Consider the following 23,810-nt stretch of genomic DNA (forward strand, 5'->3'; position numbering starts at 1 on the left):
CAAACTCATCTTCGCTATTAAAAATAACTCGAAACCGCTTTGAAAATGATATTCCCAGTCGAACGTGGCTCTAATTTGAGTTAAAAGAATCTGGCAAGAATCTTACAACGAAACAGCTCGATCTATCCTCCCATATTGTATATCCTCTTCGATTAAAATAAAAAGAAAGAATCATCGATTGGTTAATTTCCAATGCCTCAAAAACTAGGGACTTTTTTTATAAACATACGATCCCTTCTCCGTTTATGCACGCAAGGAGGGGTAGGTAAGAGGGGAGCGAATTGGCCGGCGATTTTCTAGCTGGAAGAAATTGTTGGGGGGGCCGTCAGGTGGCCGCATAAAGGATTCATCGGTGGATTCGAGGAACGGGTGGTTATCGGGGCCAGGGCGCGCGAGTCCCGCGGGCTGAATATACAAATTTCCGCAATTATTCGCCAACTTACGACGTCATTATATTGCAATCTGGGGAACACCAACGTGGATAGACCGCCGAGTGATTTCGACTAATATCAAACCGCGCTTTGCGATACCCTGCCTTCGTACCAGCCTCGGAGGCTGCAATCCACTATGAATTTTCTACGAAATTCGCTTGCCAGCGCGATTTCTCCAGAATCTCGACGAATTTAGAAATTATTTTTCCTCCCTTCTTTCGAGAAGCTTCTTGCTAAATTTCGCTTGCGATGAAAACACGTTAAGGATAAAAACGATATGAGAATGGACACGACGAATCTCACCAGATTCGGAACCTTACTGGTTCAATTTTATTTTCACAAATTCACAACGATAAGACGTTAAGGAAGGTGAAAACAATATAACAATGTTCAGAAAAATTTTATTTTCACAAATTCACAACGATAAGATGTTAAGGAAGATGAAAACAATAGCAATTTTGAATCTATAAATTTTTTAATCGAATCAACGATTGAAACGAAGACAAGTGAACGAATAATCAACTTAATTTAATAGGACATATCGATCATGTGATGAGAATGGACACGACAAATCTTACTGTTCAGAAAAATGTTCACAAATTCACAACGATAAGACGTTAAGGAAGGTGAAAATATAAGACAATATAACAATGTTCAGAAAAATTTTATTTTCACAAATTTACAACAGGATACCGATAAGATATTAAGGAAAATGAAAACAATTTTGAATCTATAAATTTTTTAATCGAATCAACGATTGAAACGCAGGTGAACGAATAATCAACTTAATTTAATAGGACATATCGATCATGTGATGAGAATGGACACGACGAATTTTACTGTTCAGAAAAATTTTCACAAATTCAAGAGACACGCGAGTGAACGAATAATCAACGAAATCTTCTTCTCGTAATTAATTTACTAGGATATATCCATCGACCGTGTGATGAATCCTCTTACTATTCAGAAAAATTTTATTTCCACAAATTTAGAAGATAAGATGTTAAGGAAGATGAAAACAATAGCAATTTTGAATCTATAAATTTTTTAATCGAATCAACGATTGAAACGAAGACAAGTGAACGAATAACCAACGAAATCTTTTTCTCTTAATTAATTTACTGGGATATATCCACCATCGATCGTGTGATGAATTCTCTTACTGTTCAGAAAAATTTTATTTTCACAAATTTACAACAGGATACCGATAAGATATTAAGGAAAATGAAAACAATTTTGAATCTATAAATTTTTTAATCGAATCAACGATTGAAACGCAGGTGAACGAATAATCAACTTAATTTAATAGGATATCGAAATGAGATCATGTGATGAGAATGGACACGACAAATCTTACTGTTCAGAAAAATGTTCACAAATTCACAACGATAAGACATTAAGAAAGATGAAAACAATATAAGACACGCGAGTGAACGAATAATCAACGAAACCTTCTTCTTCTAATCAATTTACTAAGACTTGAGAAAAATTTAATTTCGTAACTCAGAACAAATAATTTTCACGGTTTCCAAAATACAAAATACCGATCGTCGATACTTTCGTTCGTAGAGGGGGAAAAAAGAGGGAAAAAACGAAGAATAATACAAGACAAGGGAATCGGGTCATTAATTACCCCCTGCTCATCACCGGGGCTCATCGAGTTCCATTAGCCGGTGCCTGGTCCACGTAATCGCTCCCAATTTATTTAATCGAATAAAGAAGGGGTTTTCTCCGAGTTGGCGCGGAATGCGACACGGTATTCGCATTACGCAACACCGGCCCTCGCCGCGACAAGTGCGAGACGGTTAAGGTAGCCGGTTAAGGACAAAGGAGGGGGGGGCGGTTCCCACCTTTCCCCAAACTTTCCCCGCAAAATCTCTCCACTAGCCTTCCTCTCCCTCCTGCTTCTAATCGAATTTTAATTTTAATCTCAATTTCCAGTCGAGGGGGAATTTTTAAAAGCGAGAATAAGATTTCTCGAATAAATAAAATCCCGTATACGAGCTCGGTCGATAAATGAACGGAGCACGAGGAACGTGTCGAAGCAAGGCTCGGTTTCGGAAGAATCGGGGCCGATTTGTACTCGAGGAGAGGAAACCTTTAATCGAATTTTAATTCTAATCTCAATTTCCAGTCGAGGGAGAATTTGTAAAAGCGAGAATAAGATTTCTCGAATAAATAAAATCCCATATACTCGGTCGATAAATGAACGGAGGAGCACGAGGAACGTGTCGAAGCAAGGCTCGGTTTCGGAAGAATCGGGGGCGATTTCGAGGCGTCGTCGGTGGTTTTGTACTCGAGGAGAGGAACGCGGCACCGCAAACGCACGCGAGAGAGAGAGAGAGAGAGAGAGAGAGGAAACGAAACCAAAGATTAATGCACTACACTTACTGGGGCAATTTGCGCCAAGTGTCGGCCCTGCCTGCCTTCTCGTCCCCTCCCCTCGCCTAGATTTGTTCCGGCCTCCTCTCCCTCAAACCACCCCGGAACCGGGATCCAGAATCCAGAATCCTCCTCGAAAATAAAATCCTCCTTCGAAATAAAAAAAAGGAAAGAATATACACATATTCTGATTGGAACTGATTTTATTCGATTGGTCGAAAGAAAATATATCATTAGTTAGTTAGTTGGGTTTAAAAAGGGCGATCGTGTTCGAATAAATAAGCGACAAAAGGTTGGGATGGGACAACGTATGCAACAGAGGGATGATAGAGGGCAGGCTTCCTCTAAATTTTTCGTGAAAGGAGGGAAGGGGAGGCAGTTCTTGCGATTAGCAGCGACTGGTAAAGGGGAAGGCTGAGGGAAGGTCTGAGGTTTTAATTAAGCATTCACTGCGGATGATATCGCATGCCTCTTTATACTTCATAGCGGCCAGATGTTGCCTGGCAAGGACCTTCCTTAAGGCCCTGCCAGAGGCGCGAGAAGGAAGGAAGGAAGGAGAGGCGGTATTTCGCTTTTAATTATGCATGTTTAATTTGCTTGTATCCTTCCACCAGCGGCGGATACGAGTCGAGCACACGTCTCTCCCCCCTTGCGAAACGCTAATGCTGATCTAATCAACGAATTTCCAGGATTTTTCCAAACAGATTGTTTTTTTTTTCCAAACGGCCAAGAGATAAAGATTTAAAGGGGGGTGATTTGGAAAATGTCGAAAAGAATTATTTCATATATTTTCGATGTATTATAGGCAAGTTAAGGAAGTCTAGTCTTGGAGGATTTTTCCCACAAATTAATTTTTCCAAACATCCAAGTATAGAGACAAAGGGGGCTGATTTGGAAAATGTCAAAAAGTAAAGAGGAGGGAATTTTTTCCCGTATACGAGCACATCTTGGAAGGAATTTCGAGAATTTTTCCCACAAATTAATTTTTCCAAACATCCAAGTATAGAGACAAAGGGGGGATGATTTGGAAAATATCGAAAAGTAAAAAGAGGGAAATTTTTTCTCATATACGAGCACATCTTTGAAAGAATTTCGAGGATATTCTCACAAATTAATTTTTCCAAACATCCAAATTATCGATTGTCGTTGAATATATAGAGACAAAGGGGGGATGATTTGGAAAATGTCGAAAAGAAAGTTTCGAGCACATGGCTCGAAGGCTGGAAGGAATTATTTCATATATTTTCGATGTATTATAGGCAAGTTAAGGAAGTCTAGTCTTGGACGATTTTTCCCACAAATTAATTTTTCCAAACCAAGTTATCGATTGAATATATGGAGACAAAGAGGGGATGATTTGGAAAATGTCGAAAAGAAAGTTTCGAGCACATCGAAGGCTGGAAGGAATTATTTCATATATTTTCGATGTATTGTAAGCAAGTTAAGGAAGTCACTCTGAGGAGGAATGACGTTTCTTTTGGAAAAGAAAGGAAAGGAGAGGGGAATTTTTTCCAACGAAGATTACAGACTGAGAGACTACTAGGAAAGGGAAATTCCTGGAAGAGAGCTTGGACGTTTGAGGAGGAAGGAAGCACGAAGGGGGTGGGTGGAGAGAACGGACGATTTTATTTGGAGCCTTTAACGAGTTCGCTTTTGCCTCGAAAGGGAGGGAGCGGAAGGGGGAAAAAGTTGGAAGGGTGTCGCGTTTCCAAGGGCGAAAACTTCCCTCCAAGGGAAAGGGGACTCGTCCCGGTGATCCGGTGATTGACAGATCGTGCTAAAATGGCGACGAAAGATGGTTTATTTTTAATGGCGGATGCCAACGAATACTTTTTCCCCCCCTCCTATACCATTTCTGTGTTTCCAACAAATTTTAATCGTCGCATATCGATGCCTACATTTTAAAATTCCAAACAACTTAACCTCCATTCTTTCGAAAAAAAAAAAAAAAAAAAAGAAAAAAAGGAAACATTCTCGAGAATATCTCAAAAATTCTCTCCCTCTCTCTCTCTCTCTCTTTGTGCCATAGCTTATATATATTATATCTTGACGAGAGGGGCGACGGTGTCAATATATATGCAAACGTCGACATAACGATCTATCGGTACGTAAATACATAAGAGGGTGCGAGGAGAAAAAGAGGGGGAGGGGGGGATGCAGTCTCGACGAGACTCGAGAAAGGGAGAAGACAGACAGAGAGACAGAGAGAGAGAGAGAGGAGTCGAAGCTTAATATAAAACTTCATTTCGCAATCGGTGGCAGACGGAAGAAGAAGAGGAAGAGAGAGAGAGAGAGAGAGAGAATTGACAGACGGAAAATTCCAGTACCGGTAAAAAGGTGCTCCTCGGCTGGAATCTCCCATTTTTCTAGTATTAAGCTTGCCCGTGAGATAAGATAAGAGCGCTCTGAACTCGCTCTTCGATATATATATATATATATATAGAATGAGAAAGAGAGATAGTGCAAAAAGAGGGTCGATGAAAAAAAACGGCAAATTTCGATCGACAACCGATCGCGAATACTCGAATTGGGCGCGGCCGAGTCTTCTAGAAACAATAATGATAAGAAGATCGCAGAATTAAGGGATCAGATTGGAAGCTGTATACGAATAATACGCGTCATGAAATAAATTCGAGAAATCGAGCATTTCGAATCGATTCCTCGAGGCGAAGACCCCCCCCCCCTTCTCAAGGTATTCCACCTTGAGAAGAAACTTTTTCGTTCGTATATACATTTCTAGCATCCTTCCTATATATATATATATACACATACTATTCTTTCGCGGCGCGGGAAAGAAAGAGGGGGAAGGAGGGGGGTCGAAGCGAAGCAGCACGGTGGCGCGCGATGAAACTTTTAATAAATGGCGGAGTCGATATGAAGTATAGGACTTTGACATATCGTGTGTCTGTAATGTATAGTTAAATCTGGCGGCAGATGTGGCGACTGCTCGCCCTCTCTCTCCTCGCCCCCTATTCCGACTCTCACCCTTTCCCCTTCCCTCTCTCCCCCGCTTCTTGAATCGAAAATTTCCCATTCTAACGGTAACTCCGACCAGCGGATGAATTCTGGGAATTGTCCACTTGGAAGTTTACCAGTTTACGTTGGAGGTTACGTTGGATAGATAGATCGATGAAAAAGAGTAAGGAAAATATCCCCCCCCCAAACCGGAAAGAATCGTCCCCATCTATCATTTTTACACCGCAACAAGAGAGCGATACGATTCTGCACGTGAGAGAAAATGCGCGCCTTCCATCCCATCAATAGCGCGAACGTTACCTTACTCGCTTACTTACTTACTTACTTACTTACTTGTCGTCGCGTGTTGTATATATATATATATACATATATACATGTGTACAGCCGGCACCAATTTTTTGTCGCACAAAAGTTTTCGATCAAACGGCTGTCCGAACGGGAGCTTCTCCACAAAGCGGGGATAATCTGTCATCGAAACTGTCCCATCCCTGAATCGTCCCCCTCTCCCCATTGCACAATAATTTATAACAACGATATTCCTCCGAGTATGCGTTCCTTCCTTCGGCCGAATCTCACGGCGAAATAATACCATGTACGATATATCCACCGAGACGAAAATAATCCCGAGCGAGAGATAAGAGAGGGCACAACACCGCGTGGCCGAGCACGTGAGAACTTCCCCTCCACGTGTCCTTTTCCTCTCGAAGCGGCGCGCTCGCGCGTCCCGCCCACGGTTGCGCCGGAATCCATGACCGCCCAAGTCGGTAGCCTCGCGTGTGCTCCAACTACGGGGCAGGAGAGGCGAGGGGGGGGAGGCGCAGAGAGAAGCCCGAGCGAGCGAGCGAGAGTCTCGCGTCCGCATCGAAGCGAAGGCCAGAATCGCCGCAAACACGGTCCGTTTCGGGTGCCCTGGCTGGCCGCGGGGTTCCGGTGCCCCGCCGAGGAGAGAAGCCCGTGCGGGCACCAGCCCGCCTACGCGGGCGGAGGGCCGTGCCTCGGCCGCCGCGATACCGCCGCGCCATTGGTCGACCCGTTCTACTGGCGGTCGGTCACGTGACGGAGAGTGTGTGCGCGGCCCCTCCGCTTGGACGGGAGGGAACGAGACAGCAGTAACAACAGAGACACGCCACGGAGAACATTGGAGAGAAGGCGCGCGCGCTGCCTCTCTCTCCAACGGTGGATTTTACGTCGCGAGATCTCTCTCTCCCTCCCTCTCTGCTCGACGCTTCCGCCTCCGCGTCTCTCTCCGTCTCCCAACGGGGAGTAGGTTTAACCACCTCCTTCTCGCGCCTCGTCACGAGCCCACGTCACTCGGCTAGCGTGCAGCAGAGAGCGATCGCCGTGTGGGCTTCGCTCGACTCGGGTTCCGGGCCGATCGGGGAACACGAGTAACGCGGTACCGCGCGCGCCACGACATCGATCTGCCGATCCTCTCTCTCTCTCTCTTCCTCTCCTTCTCTCTCTCTTCCTTTTCTCTATCTGGTGAAAAAAGTGCGCGCCCTTCTTTGTGTGGATTTCCCGCGAATATATATATATATATATATATATACGTATTATATACATATATATATATATATTTTTCCTCTCTTCCCCCCGAGATTATATTCCATCGGGATCGTAGTGAGAAGTAGAACCACCTTGCCTGTGCTCTCTCGTGTGATTCCCAGTGAACTCGAACGAAGCGACGATAATACTACGAGGAGATTCTCTTCTTCTCTCGTGCAAAGTGGTGCAGTACATATACGTATATACGTATATATACGTATGTATATATACATAGGTAGGTTAAATTCGTAAGAACAGTAGAAGAGTAACCTTCCGTAGAATATACATATACATATATATATACATATATATACATATATATATATATATATAGTTTATCGAAGAATATATATATATATATATTTATATACGTTATCGAGAGAAAGAAAGGGGGCAAAGAAGTGAGTAGTATAACGTTCGATGCGCGGCAAGCGGCAAGTTGGATTGCCGCCGCCGGAAGAGGAATCAGCGCAACAAGAGCGGGAGCAGCAGCGGAGGAGGCACCAGTTCGAGGCGTTGGTCCACGCGGGCAAGGAGGTTGCGAGCGTGAAGACGAGGCCGACGACACCCGTCCTGGCGAACGACGGGGGGGGTGGCTTCTGGCTGGCCACGGTGGCCGGGGGGCCGGGTGCCCCGCACGGGACCCACCACCCGGCCATGGACCCGACGTGCGCCACCGCCGAGACCGGCTTCATCAACAGCCAACCCTCGATGGCCGAGTTCATGACCGCGCTGCCCCAGCTCGCGGCTGGCGACGCCGCCGGCCTCCAGCACTCGCCCGGGGCCGGCGGCTCCATCAGCCCCGCTTCCCACCATCCCGGTTACCACGCCATCATCGACCCCCACGGCGTCGCGGACCCCTCCGTCAACGTGCCCGAATACCCGTGGATGAAGGAGAAGAAGACCACCAGGAAGAGCAATCAGCAAGGTAAGATTCCAAACCTGGCCCCAAGAAAATGTTTTGAAGCGGATAGCAATAACGGAAGGTGTTTAGGTTGAAATTCGATTCGATTAATCTTTTAGATCGAGGATACAGGGAAATTTAAGGTCGAAAGCGAGCAAGTAATGATCTTGATAAATATGGATTCGGCTCTTGTTAGTGTTGCTCTTGGAATATATCGAACAGGGAAAATTTAAGGTCGAAAGCGAGCAAGTAAGGATCTTGATAAATATGTTGGTAGAAATGGATTCGACTCTTGTAACAGGGAAAATTTAAGATCGAAACAGGGTAATCGATATATATAAACGATTCGATTAGTGTTATTTTTAGATCGAGTATACCTCGAACAGGGAAAATTTAAGATCGAAAGCGAGGAAATAATAATCTTGATAAATATATTGGCAGAAATGGATTCGACTCTTGTAACAGGGAAAATTTAAGATCGAAATAGGTAGTGGAGATGTAATGGCCGATATATCGGTAGAAATGGATTCGATTAATAATATATTGAGAGTTGATATATTTGGTAACTCTTGTTAGTGTTACTCTTGAATCGAGTATACATTGAACAGGGAAAATTTAAGATCGAAACAGGGATGATCGATATATACGTTGAAACGATTCGATTAGTGTTATTTTTAGATCGAATATACATTGAACAGGGAAAATTTAAGATCGAAACAGGGGTGATCGATGTGTACGTTTGTGGAAGACGAGAAATGATTCGATTAGTGTTATTTTTAGATCGAGTATACCTCGAACAGGGAAAATTTAAGATCGAAAGCGAGGAAATAATAATCTTGATAAATATATTGGCAGAAATGGATTCGACTCTTGTAACAGGGAAAATTTAAGATCGAAATAGGTAGTGGAGATGTAATGGCCGATATATCGGTAGAAATGGATTCGATTAATAATATATTGAGAGTTGATATATTTGGTAACTCTTGTTAGTGTTACTCTTGAATCGAGTATACATTGAACAGGGAAAATTTAAGATCGAAATAGGTAGTGGAGATGTGATTAACATTTTTGTTACATCGAATAAGAATAACATATTGACAGTTGATATATTTGGTAACTCTTGTTAGTGTTACTCTTGGATCGAGTACATATCGAACAGGGAAAATTTAAGATCGAAACAGGGGTGATCGATATATACGTTTCGATTAGTGTTATTTTTAGATCAAAGATATACGTAAAAATGGACTCGATTAACATTTCTGTTAACATATCCGAATAACATATTGAGAGTCAATATATTTAACTCTTGGATCGAGTGCGATAGCGATAAGCGTGTATTTGGCAGAAATGGACTCGATTAACATTTTCGTTAATGTTACTCTTACATATATCGAATAAAAATATAACGTATTGAGAGTTAATATATTTAGAGAAATGGTTTCGAAATCGAGTATATATCGAATTCTCGCTACTCTTGGGTCCTAGTGAGAGTTTAAGATTGCTCGTCGAAACACGTTGATCGAACAGCGAGATCGGTTTAAGATCCAATTTCGAAACACCCCTATTTTGTCCACGACTTTGCAACCCTTCGGAACGGAGCATATGCGAGAAAATCGTCCCCTCGCCGATCTTCCAATCCGAAATAATCCGACGAAAATCAACCCTTTCGACCGAAACTCATCGCTCTTCAACATTCGTTCCGGCAAGACGGACGATTCCATCAACCTCCTACATTCGCGAGAGGGTTTATCTGACGGAATAATAAATCAATTGCTCCGTTTATCCTAGAAAAAGCTACCATCCCTCCAATTTCTTTAAACGAAACGTAAAATTCACCCCTCCCCTGCCCGGAGTTATCCGACTCGACCCCGATCCGAGAGATGGTCGCAAATGGAGGCCGACTTCGCGTCACGGCCGCATTCGACAAATGGCGACGACGAGTCCTCCGAGAGAGTCGATTATCAGCCACACAGCCGCGGGATCCTCATCCTCCTGCACACGCACCGTCCGTCCAGCGACACATTGCGGTTCGCCACGGGGTGTCCCGTTGTCCCGACGGCTAATGACGGCCAGCGACCACTCCTCCTCCTTTCCTCCAAGCAGCCAGGCATCGTCACGTGCGGACGCTCCTCTCCGTTTTCCCAGCCAATTTCGGGAAACCGACTCGAATCGTCGTCAAAGTATCGTGTCGGAAGAATGGCCGACGACACATGCGGGTCCCTTCGAGGAAAACCCTTTCAACGAGGCTCACCAATTATATATATATATATATATTGTTGTGAGGAGCGTTTAAAAGAAAAGGAATCGTCTTGGTGTCTTCGAGCTGTGTGCGCTGTCCATTCGTTATGGTTTACTTGAGCCCAGTCGATTAGCTTTTTGATGGGAGGCCGAGGCGAGCATTCGCCAGCCATGCTTTGATGATAATAACGACTGTGTGGTCACGGTGCGCTGGGTTTCCTCCAGAAGCAGCCTCGTTTTTGCCCAGAATCGCTCTTCCCGGAGCAGAGGATCCCGCTCTGCCTGGACGCAACTTCCTGCCGTTGACCTCTTCTCCGTTGTGCAACCGGAACCCGGGTAATAATCCGCGTGTCGAGGCTCGATTGGTGATCGAACGGCGAGAAACTTCGACGCCGGGGGAAAGGAGGGAGAGAGGGTCCATTTCCCGCCAACTTGTTGGCCATTGTCGGCCCATCGAGGGCCGATAAATCTGGCGGGTCGACGGACGCAAGCCCGTGAAAGGGTGCAAGTTTATAGGCGTCTCCATTCATCGAAACGGTTGGCCCCGATCCGCGGGGAAAGTCCGCGGACTCGGTCGCAGTGGGACACGGGTGGAAGATTAAGCGTTCGGCGGGAAGGTTAACCAGCCGTTGGCCAGGCGGTAACACGCGGAATCGTCTGTAAATTGAGCCCGGGGCCAACGGGAGAGAGGCGTCGGGACGGCCATAACTCACGCGGCTCCGTTCTCTCTCTGTCTCTCGCACCCCTTTGCCCGCGTTTCGCCAACGTACGCTTCGAGCTTCCTCTTATCTTACGCTTCAACCTCCTCGTGCTGGATTTTCGCCACGTTGGAATTTTATGGCAAGATGTCGGACAGGGGATTGTTGCTACTCTCCGTTGCGGTTTTTAAGAGTTTGATGGGATAGAGGGAAATTTTTGAATATTGGGAATTGTTCTGCTCGAGGTTTTAATTAAGTTGATTCTATCGAGATCACGATTAATCTTTGAAATTCATTCGAATTCGAACTTTACCAAGCTTTGTCTTATCCTTCGAAGTCACGTTCTTGAATTAGTTTGGAGATATTTCTTGTAATAATAATCTAGTCAAATGATTCAATCATCTCAAAAAATTATTAATTTTTACTAAGGTTATCCTTCGAAATCAACCACTTCTTGAATTAATCGTATTTTGAAATTCAAGATATTTCTCATATATGTTCAATCTAGTCAAATGATACAATCCAGGGCTTCTTAAAAATCATCGATTCTTCGATAACACGACAGCTCAGACTTTATTTGTTCTATCGAAATCAACCATCACTACGATCTTGAATTAATCGTACTTTGAAATGAAATTTATTTCAAGATATTTCTTGTGCGTATTAAATCGTAAAAATCATTTTTACTGAACTTATTCTTCGAAATCAACCACATTTTTGAATTAATCGTACTTTGAAATGAAATTCATTATACGTAATAATCTAATCAAATGATTCAATCGTCAGAGTCTCAAAAAATCATTAATTTTTAACTTTACTAAGCTTATTCTTCGAAATCAACCACGTTCTTGAATTAATCCTACTTTGAAATGAAATTGATCAGAGTCTCAAAAAATCATTAATTTTTAACTTTATTTAGCTTATTCTTCGAAATCAACCACGTTCTTGAATTAATCGTACTTTGAAATGAAATTGATCAGAGTCTCAAAAAATCATTAATTTTTAACTTTATTTAGCTTATTCTTCGAAATCAACCACGTTCTTGAATTAATTCTACTTTGAAATGAAATTGATCAGAGTCTCAAAAAATCATTAATTTTTAACTTTACTAAGCTTATTCTTCGAAATCAACCACGTTCTTGAATTAATCCTACTTTGAAATGAAATTGATCAGAGTCTCAAAAAATCATTAATTTTTAACTTTATTTAGCTTATTCTTCGAAATCAACCACGTTCTTGAATTAATCCTACTTTGAAATGAAATTGATCATTGTCTCAAAATCGTCAGAATCTCAAAAAATCATTAATTTTTAACTTTATTTAGCTTATTCTTCGAAATCAACCACGTTCTTGAATTAATCGTACTTTGAAATGAAATTCATTTCAAGATATTTCTTATACGTAATAATCTAGTCAAATGATTCAATCGTCAGAATCATCAATTTCAAAAAATCATTAATTTTTAACTTTACTAAGATATTCTTCGAAATCAACCACGTTCTTCAATTAATCGTACTTGAAATGAAATTCATTTCAAGATATTTCTTATCTTAATAATAATCTAGTCAAATGATTTAATCGTCAGAGTCTCAAAAAATCATTAATTTTTAATTTTATTAAGCTTATCCTTCGATCCTTCAAGATCAACCACGTTCTTGAATTAATCTTATTTTGAAATTCACTTCAAGTCATAAGATATTTCTCATATATATTCAACAATCTAGTCAAATGATATAATCCTCCTCCAAAATCATTGATTCTTCGATAACACGATCTTGAATTAATCGTACTTTGAAATATAATTCATTTCAAGATATTTCTTATAATAATAATCTAATCAAATGATTCAATCGTCAGAGTCTCAAAAAATCATTAATTTTTAACTTTACTAAGCTTCGATCCTTCGAAATCAACCACGTTCTTGAATTAATCCTACTTTGAAATGAAATTGATCATTGTCTCAAAAAATCATTAATTTTTAACTTTATTAAGTACTTCGAAATCAACCACGATCTTAAATTAATCGAATTTTGAAATGAAATTCATTTCAAGATATTTCTTATAATAACAATCTAGTCAAATAATTCAATCGTTTCAAAAAGTGTTTCAGAATCTCAAAAAATCATTAATTTTTAACTTTACTAAGCTTCGGTCCTTCGAAATCAACCACGTTCTTGAATTAATCCTATTTTGAAATCCAAGTCATAAGATATTTCTCAATATATATTCAACAATCTAGTCAAATGATACGATCCTCTTCAAAAATCATCGATTCTTCGATAACACGACAGCTCAGACTTTACCTTGCCCTATCGAAATCATGATCTTGAATTAATCGTACTTTGAAATGAAATTCATTTCAAGATATTTCTTATGTACGTAATTATCTAGTCGCAGTCCCAAAAAATCATTAATTTTTACTAAGTTTATCCTCGGAAACTCCACGTTCTCGAATCAATCGTACCTTGAAATTTATTCACAGCTACCTCTTTACCTCGTTCTATCAAAATCAATGACCACTTAAACCTTAAATTAATCGTACTTTATCACCGCAATCGAACGATCCAACCCCGAGAAATGATCAAAAACTCTTCGTTCAACAGCTCAAACTTTACCTACCTTCCTCCCATCGAAATCGACCTAACGAAGACATCCTTCAAAAATCAAACTCTCTCTCTCAAACAATGATCCAATCAACCAATCTTTTCTATTCATCACACTTTAATCTCCCCATCTCAAAATCTTATATAATAACCTCTCTCCTCCCCCAAATTCTCCTAATCCCACCAACGACAACCTCCAATCAAACTCCGCCAAACTCTCCCCAACACGACCCGAGAACCACGCGCAACAATCGCGCCGACACCGCAACCACGACATTAATTAGCAAACGGCACGTACGTGTGCGAGAGCACACGCACACCACCCTCACCCCTTCCGTCATCCCTTCCGCAGCCGAGGAGCACAAGATAGCGCGTCTCGAGGCCAACAACATCCCCCATCCCGCAGAGAAGATACACGGGAGGAGGATAATGATAATCCAGCCTCCCCCTCCCCGCGCCTATCCCGGGGGATGAGGGGATTAATTGACACATCGGCGGCGTTTTCCGCGAGGAAGAGGCCGACGGTTCGGCGACGTGACTGATGAGAGACGCCGTCCAACGAAAAACTACTCCTCTTCCTCTCCCTTTCTTTCCTCCCTTCCAACAATTGCAGGATCTGGACCGAGCTCCTCTCTTTTCTCTCACGCTGCTCTCCTCCACGAGGACCCGCTCTGGTGGATGGATGTCGCAGATTGGAATTTAATAATCGGGGAGGGGGAGGTCGAGGGAGGAGGAAGGAGACGTGACGCGTTGTCGGAGCGAGGGGCGAGGATGCTAATTGAAATTTCGGGATGGAGCAAGATGGATTGGGCTGTTGTGCGCTCGTTTGTCGCGGTTGAAGCGAGAATACACGGAAATTGGAGAGATTGAAACATCGGTCGGGTAAATTTTTCCAACAGGTTTGGCGAAATTTTAGAAACTGGGTGGATGGATGGATGGAAATCGAGGGAATAAACTCTTGGAGACCGGAATTGGGGAGCAAGAATTGTCGAAGGAGACGGACGACTCGACGGTTCCGCTCGATTCCGTGGTGATAAAGGTGATTGAACGATTAGGAGTTAGGGGGAGCACGGTTGGAAGAGAGAGAGGGGGGAGGGCGTCTAATTTAAAGATTCATTGGCAAGTAAATCCGCGGCGAATTAGAGATAACTCTCCTAGGAAATCCAGCCGAGCTCTTCGCTGTCTTTCCTCTGGAAAAGCAGCGAGGAAAAAGAAGGAGGAAGATGAAAGAGAGGGGGCTATCGCAGGAAACGTATTTAACCGAGGGATAAAGCTGGTGGTGTTCTCGAAAGAGAAGATTTATCCAATTTATTCCAATTTCTGGATCGAGCAAGCAGTTTCCATTTTTATCAAAAATCGCGAAATATTTATTCCCCCTCGAGGAGACGCAACGAGAGGATGTTTATTTTTCTCTAAATTCGTGGGGGTGGCTGAATCGTCGAAAACGTAGGAGCGTCGTAAAAATTCCTCTCCCCTCCCAGAAGAGGAACCGAGTTTAAACTAAATTTCCATTCCTTCTTTTTCTTCGGCCGATTAGTCTCCGAGGCTTTCTGGAGAAGATTCGATTCTCCGCAAAAAATAAAAAATAAAAACCCGAGCAACGCAGATTGACCGGACAACAACAACAGCAGTCGCAACAACTGTCGCTTGGCAGGCGTTCGTGGAAAAGGAAAAAAGGAAAGAGAGAAAGGGGGGAGGGAAATCACGAATTCAACGCAACGGCGCGGAATCTCCGCATCTGGAGACGGGGAGACGGTGCGGTATTTGAATAATAAACACGGTATAACAAATTGATAATCCGGAACCCCATAATCGTGGGCATATTTCGGGGAATCTGGTGGCCCGAGACTGGAGAAACAACTTTTCCACGCTCGTTGTTGCGCCAAATGGGCCGCTATGAAACCCATGTCGAGGGTGCCGTTTCCCCCTCCACGCTTCCGCTTCTCGATCCGTTTCAAACCGCACACTCGATTCCTTCGATTCTTATTTCTTCTACTTTTATCAGTGAATATATAGATATATGTATGTATTGGTGCAAACAAGTTCTCTCTCTTCAAATTCAAGGTTTTATCCAAATTTTTCCAAAGTTGAGCATTTCGAAAAGTAACCAGCCCACTCTTCCGAAGGAAAGAAGGAATTTATTTGGATAATTAGCCTTATTCGAGTTTCGATAGCGCCCTCATCATCTTCTATAAGTCCTTGCGAGGTTTTAGACGAAAATCTACTTGCAATTATTTTTTAATCTTGGCGCAACTTTCTTCTCGACGACACTTTTAAGGTTACCTTTCCAATATTTTTAATATCTTTCTGGATCGATAAACTTAATATTCTTCTCGATAGCTTTTGAGGTTAGTTTTCTACATTCGAATATTTTTAAATTAATTATTCTTTCTGGAGAATTCGATCAGTAGTTTTCCAAGATCGAAAAAAAAATATTCTTCTCGATACTTTTAAGGTTATCTTTCCAACGTTCGTTCCAATATTTTTGATATCTTTCTGGAGGAGACATAATCTGTGTGTATCGAATAATTGGAATTCGATCAGTAGTTTTCGAAGATCGAAAAGAAAATATTCTTCTTGATACTTTTAAGGTTACCTTTCCAACAATATTTTTAATATCTTTCTGGAGGAGATAGAAAAGAAAAGGGGACCAACTTATTCACCCTCATCGATAAACTTAATATTCTCGATACGATTTTAAGGTTAGTTTTCTAACATTCAAATATTTTTAAATTAATTATTACCGTCATCGATATATTATATTATCGTCATCGATAAACTCAATAATCTCGATATTTTTAAAGTTAGTTTTCTAATATTTTTAAATTAATTATTCCTTTTCGAGAATTCGATCAGTAGTTTTCGAAGATCGAAAAGAAAGTATTCTTCTCCACGACACTTTTAAAGTTAGCTTTCTAACATTCATTCCAATACTTTTAATATCTTTCTGGAACAGATAGAAAAGAAAAAGGGAGCAACTTATTCACCGTCATCGATAAACGTAATATTCTCGATACTTTTAGGTTAGTTTTCTAACATTCAAATATTTTTAAATTAATTATTGGATAAGATACATTCGAATGCCAAGTAATTGGAACTCGATCAGTAGTTTTCCAAGATCGAAAAGAAAATATTCTTCTTCTCGATACTTTTGAGGTTATCTTTCTAACATTCATTCCAATATTTTTAATATCTCTCTGGAGGAGGTAGAAAAGAAAAGGGGAGCAACTTATTCACCTATATTCTTCTCGATACTTTTAGCTTAGTTTCACAACATTCAAATATTTTTAAATTAATTATTCTTTCCGGAGAAGATACATCCGAATATATCGAGTAATTGGATCAAAAGTTTTCGATCAAAGATCGAAAACAAAAATATTCTTCCCGATAGTTTTAAGGTTACCTTTCTAACATTCGATATTCTAACATTCCAACATTTTTGATATCTTTTTGGAGGAGACATAATCTGTATATATCGAGTAATTGGAATTCGATCACAAGTTTTCGAAGATCGAAAAGAAAAAGGGAGCAACTTATTCATCGATAAACTTAATATTCTCGATACATATTTCTAACGTTCAAATATTTTTAAACTAATTATCCTTTCTGGAGAAGACACATCCGAATACATCGACCAATTGGAACTCGATCAAAGGTTTTCGAAAACAGAATACGCTTAATGTACAATTGATCGATTCGATCGATACGATTGATCGGAGGAGGGAAAAATCAGTTGGACGTCGGATTGGAAAATAACGGAAATTGGCCTGTATTCTATTATCAGTTACGTGCTCGAATATAGGTTTCGTAATCTGGGCGTGTATCATCGGTTCTAGGTTTTTTCCAGCTTTCGATGTTTCGAATGAGCGTTCCTCCGATAAAAATGTTTCAGCATCCCCCGGTGAATACAGTGTCGAAGATTGATGAATGGAGGGAAAATGTCGGCGGAAATCTGATCGGGAGGGGAAGCTTTTCCGTTGAGATCTAAATAATAACCGGGCGGAATGGAATGGCGCGTGAAACGTTTTCTTTTTTTGAAAATCCTCTTTGGACGTTTATCATTATCATTTGAGAAAATAACAATAATATTATCCCGAGAAAGGATCGATTGTTCTTTAGATACAAACGTTTCGAAACATTGCTCGAATTCTTTACGTAACCAACCTTGTTGCGTAAACATCCCACCACTGTTTCCTAAATATTTTATAAATATACAAATCGAGCGAGACGATCGCCCCTCTTAATAATAATCTTCGGTGGAATCGTTCCAAAGCGACAAGCGATGAAGAGTAGAAAGATTCCAAGATACAATATGGAATATTCTTCGATTTCAAAATCGCCAATTGGAATATTTTACGCATGGAAACACGTTCGGCGTCGAATCGATTTTAAAATCGTTAAGACGAGTGGAGGAAAAAAGGGATATTCTTCGACATCCATCCAGGATCATCCCCGTCGTCGAATCGACAGCGTGCGTGGATCGTCCATTTCCATCCCTCCCCCGATTCTTGGTGGAGGGGGAGGGAAAATAATGCATTAGAAATTCAGATGACCGAGCGGAGAAAAGGTCGTGGCGCGATTTATCAAATAAAAGCGGTGCTACAACACGGTCGAATGCCCGTCCGCGTTGGAGGCGACAGTTCATTTTTAATATAAAACGGGGAGGGGGGAGAAGATTCCTTTAACGCGACGGCAAAAAAGAACGGAACCGATATCGCTCCCGATGTTCGCGGGGCCATTTTTGCCGAGGGAAGAAACAAGATTGCGATTCCTCGCGAGGAATCGTGAGGAATCGTTTCTTTTTGTCGAGACTTTACGCGTGGAATTAATAGTCGCATCGAGGGCCAGCTTCGATCCGTTCGAAGTTATTTTCAATTTGAGAATTACGATTCTAATGAAACGGAACAGTTTCTTTGAGGGGACAATTTGGAAGATTTTGGTTCTTTACATGTTTGAAATTATTTCCAATTTGAGTATTACGACTTTAATGAAATGGAATAGTTTCTTTGAGGAAAGATTTCGACAATGTTGAAATTATTTCCAATTTGAGAATTATAATTTTGAGAAGCTATATGGAACGAATAAGGAACAATTTCTTTTTTAAGGAACAATTTGGAAGATTTTGGCTCTTTACATGTTTGAAATTATTTCCAATTTGAGAATTACAATTGTTCCTTTGAGAGGACAATTTGGAAGATTTTGGCTTACATGTTTGAAATTATTTACAATTTGAGAATTGCAATTTTGAGAAGCTATATGGAACGAATAGTTCCTCTTTGAGGGGACAATTTGGAAGATTTTGGTTCTTTACATGTTTGAAATTATTTACAATTTGAGTATTTACGACTTTAATGAAATGGAATAGTTTCTTTGAGGAAAGATTTCGACAATATTGAAATTATTTCCAATTTGAGAATTTTGAGAAGTTATATGGAACTTACAACAATAATTCCTTTTTGAGGGGACAAATTGGAAGATTTCAACAATGTTGAAATTATTTCCAATTTGAGAATTTTGAGAAGTTATAATAATACAACAAGTTATAACTTACAACAATAATTCCTCTTTGAGAGGACAATTTGGAAGATTTTGGCTTACATGTTTGAAATTATTTACAATTTGAGAATTGCAATTTCAATGAAACGGAATAATTTCTTTGAGGGAAGATTTTGACAATGTAGAAATTATTTCCAATTTGAGAATTACAATTTTGAGAAGCTATATGGAACGAATAATTCCTCTTTGAAAGGATAATTTGGAAGATTTTGGCTTTTTACATGTTTGAAATTATTTCCAATTTGAGAATTATAATTGTTTCTTTCAGAAGATAATTTGGAAGATTTTAGCTCTTTACATGTTTGAAATTATTTCCAATTTGAATGTTTTGAGGGAAGACTTCAACAATGTTGAAATTATTTTCAATTTGAGAATTACAATTTTGAGAAACTATATGAAACGAATAGTTCCTCTTTGAGGGGACAATTTGGAAGATTTTGGTTCTTTATTTTTATTTTTATTTCTTTATTCATGTTTGAAATTATTTCGAATTTGAGAATTACGATTTTACTAAAGTAGTTTCTCCTGGTATATTTCAATCCTTTCGAAATTATTTTCAATTTGAGAATTACAATTTTAAGTGAAATGGAACAGTTTCTTTGAGGGGACAATTTGGAAGACTTCAACAATGTTGAAATTATTTTCAATTTGAGAATTACAATTTTGAGAAACTATATGAAACGAATAGTTCCTCTTTGAGGGGACAATTTGGAAGATTTTAGTTCTTTATTTTTATTTTTATTTTTTATTTCTTTATTCATGTTTGAAATTATTTCGAATTTGAGAATTACGATTTTATTAAAATAGTTTCTTCTGGAATATTTCAATCCTTTCGAAATTACTTCAAATTTGAGAATTACATTTTACTGAAAAAGAATAGTTTCTCTTTGAGAGAAGATTTTGGCTCTTTACATGTTTGAAATTATTTCCAATTTGAGAATTACAATTTTGAGAAGTTACATGGAACGAACAGTTCTTCCTTGAAGGGATAATTTGGAAGATTTTGGCTCTTTATTTTTTTATTCGTGTTTGAAATTATTTCGAATTTGAGAATTACGATTTTAATAAAATAAAATAGTTTCTTGAGGGACAATTAATATTGATAGATTTCGACTCTTTGCATATTTGAAAATTCCAATTTCGAGAACCTCAGAGAGCCAATTTCTAAAATTTCGGCCCTTTACTTGAAATTATTTCCAATTTGAACAATTTTCATCGAAATTATCTCAAACATTGTTAAATTTGAAGCAACAAACTGAATCTCGATATATCGTAATAACTTCCAATGACTGAATCTTCGCAATAGGTTACGATTATGCTATCATTCTGCAACTGGGAGTGGATCTCTCGTCATTCTCCCACGCTGTTGGATCGCCGCCAGTTGCCAATCTCGAACACCAAACCAACCAACGATTTCCTCGTTAAACCACCTCTCTTCAACTCCGAAAAAAAATCAACCATGACGAATCCAACGAGTTTCGAGTATCGCCGTTTATCACGAACGCTTCTGTTTCCTCTCCTTCCCTCCCCCCAACAATATTTGCTCCAACAATAATCAGGATAATCGAGACGGAACTAGCTAGCGTGTCTCCGGATCGAGGAGGATCGAACCTGTTGCCCTCCTCGCGACACGACAGGCCTCACAACGCGATGAAAAGAAAAAAAGAAAAAGTCGACTCGGCCAACAGTTGAAGCTCAGCCTCGTAATGCAAAATCGCCAGTCACTCGCCGATCAAAGCGAGTTTCGTCCTCCTCTTTCTTTCTCCCACCTCCGCTTTCAAAACTGCTCTCTCCCCTTCTCTCTCCCCCCGCCTTTGATGCCCCGCTTTTCGTTCCCTCGCAGGACGTTGACACGCGAGGAAACAACGGAGAATCCTTTCCTTTCCTCCTTTTCAACGACCAGAGAAAGAGAGAAGGGGGAGGCAAGCAACCGAATCGAAATTTAAAAGATTCTGAATATATAATTGTAACTGTACACTGTATATAGTGGTGGAATATGGGAGGGAGGATTTTTGCATCGCGTGCTAGAGTAAAAAAGCTCTCTCTCTCTATCTCTCTGGAGGCGAACAATGGAAGGGGAGAGCGCGATGGCGGTGGCGGTGGCTTTAAAATCAACTTAGCAGCGATCTTTGCCAAGGTTATTACAAGCGGCAAGGCTATAAGCGCGCTTTACTTTTAAGGGGCATTAGCCTCCTCCCTTTTCCCCTCTTTCTAGCGGAGAGAGAGAGCTCCTCCTCCCCCGGGGAGAAGCGGAGACCGTGGCCCGGCCGAGGAAGGGGAGAGGGGGTTGTCTGGGGTAATTAGCGTTCAAAGAGTAACGCTCTTATTCCTGTTTGGAAAATGTCAACTCGATGGAAAAGAGAAGAGAAAGAAAGAACTTATAAAAGAGAGCCTGTTTCTTGGAAAGAGGGGCCGATCTCGAGAATCGGATCAATTCCAAATAACGGGGTGAAAAAAAAAGTAGCCTTTCCGTCGTATCTTATCGTTTCATCAATCCAATTACATTCGAATAATTATATTTCTCCGCTGGAGAAAATAGTACAAGAGATGTGTATATATATATATATATATATGTGTATGGGTACAATTATTATCTCGACTGCTGGAAACACGAGATTACGTTTAAATCGTTACGTGCCTCTCTTTATTAATCTCTTGGAATTACATTCGAATAATTATATTTCTACACTGGAGAAAATATATTAAAAGTACGAGATGTATATATATATATATGTAATTTGATTGTTCAAAATCGTAGAAATTATTTTCATTCGTATCGAGCTACAATTACTATCTCGAAACACGAGATTACGTTTAAATAGATTACGAGATCGATCGAAATTACGAGTCTCTCTTTTTTAGTCTCTCGATTAGATTCGAATACAATTATATTTCTTCACTAGGGAAAATACAAAAAATATATATATATATAATTTGATTGTTCAAAATCGAAATAAAAATTATTTTCATTCGTACCGAGATACAATTATTATCTCGAAAATTGGAAATATATATATATTCGTACCAAGCTACAATTACTCGAAACAGGAGATTACGTCCCCAATTATAATTCTCCGCTGGAAAAAATTGTTCAAAATCGGAATAAAAATTATTTTCATTCCTACCGAGATACAATTATTAACCTCAAAAATTGGAAATATCTATATATACATACATTCGTACCGAACAATTATAATTCTCCACTAGAAAAAATTGTTCAAAATCGAAATAAAAATTATTTTCATTCCTACCGAGATGCAATTATTAACCTCAAAAATTTGAAATTTGAAATATATATTACACATATTCGAACTACTATCTTGACTGCTCGAAATACGAAATTACGTTTCCAATTCGAACAATTATAATTCTCCAGTAGAAAAAATTGTTCAAAATCGGAATAAAAATTATTTTCATTCCTACCGAGATACAATTATTAATCTCAAAAATTGGAAATATGTATATATATATATTACATATATTCGTACCGAACTACAATTACTATCTCGACTTAAAATACGAGATTACTCTCCAATTGCATTCGAACAATTATAATTCTCCGCTGGAGAAAATACAAGATGTATATATATATAATTTTATTGTTCAAAATCGAAGTAAAAATTATTTTCATTCCTACCGAGTTACAATTATTAACCTCAAAAATTGGAAATATGTATATATACATATTCGAACTACTATCTTGACTGCTCGAAATACGAAATTACGTTTCCAATTCGAACAATTATAATTCTCCAGTAGAAAAAATTGTTCAAAATCGGAATAAAAATTATTTTCATTCCTACCGAGTTACAATTATTAACCTCAAAAATTGGAAATATGTATATATACATATTACATATATTCGTACATATATATCGTACGTATATTCGTTACATATATATATATATAAAACAATTATAATTTTTCACTAGAGAAAATACAATATATATATATATATATAGAATTATAATTGCTGGAATGCAATTGGTGACGTAATTTCGTGAGCAGATAGTAATTCTACCTATATATATAATATGTACATATTTCAAATTTTTGAGGTTATTAATTGTATCTCGGTACGAATGAAAATAATTTTTACGATTTTGAACAATCAAATTACATATATATAATTGGAAATATGTACATATTATATATATATAGGTAGAATTACTATTTGCTCACGAAATTACGTCTCGAATTGCATTCGAATAATTATAATTCTATATATATATATATCTTGTATTTTCACATATTATATATATAGGTAGAATTACTATTTGCTCACGAAATTACGTTTCGAATTGCATTCGAATAATTATAATTCTATATATATATATATCTTGTATTTTCACATATTATATATATAGGTAGAATTACTATCTGTTCACGAAATTACGTCTCGAATTGCATTCGAACAATTATAATTCTCCACTAGAGAAAATACAAGATATATATATAAAATTATTTCCAATTTTGA

The 23,810-nt window shown here is 39.4% G+C and overlaps 1 protein-coding gene across 1 annotated transcript in view; it reads left to right on the top strand.

Annotated features, from left to right (window-relative positions):
• The first annotated feature begins 6,681 nt into the window (after positions 1-6,681).
• Positions 6,682-23,810, top strand: part of LOC108000244 (homeotic protein proboscipedia) — a 34,955-nt gene continuing 17,826 nt past the window's right edge. The window contains exons 1-2 of the mRNA XM_062086484.1: positions 6,682-7,569; positions 7,715-8,262. Of these exons, the coding sequence (XP_061942468.1) occupies positions 7,755-8,262 (508 nt within the window). The 5' untranslated portion in view covers positions 6,682-7,569; positions 7,715-7,754. The remainder of the gene's footprint in view (positions 7,570-7,714; positions 8,263-23,810) is intronic.

Source organism: Apis cerana, linkage group LG16 (genome assembly GCF_029169275.1).
Source record: "Apis cerana isolate GH-2021 linkage group LG16, AcerK_1.0, whole genome shotgun sequence".
NCBI classification, from domain to species: Eukaryota; Metazoa; Arthropoda; class Insecta; order Hymenoptera; family Apidae; genus Apis; species Apis cerana.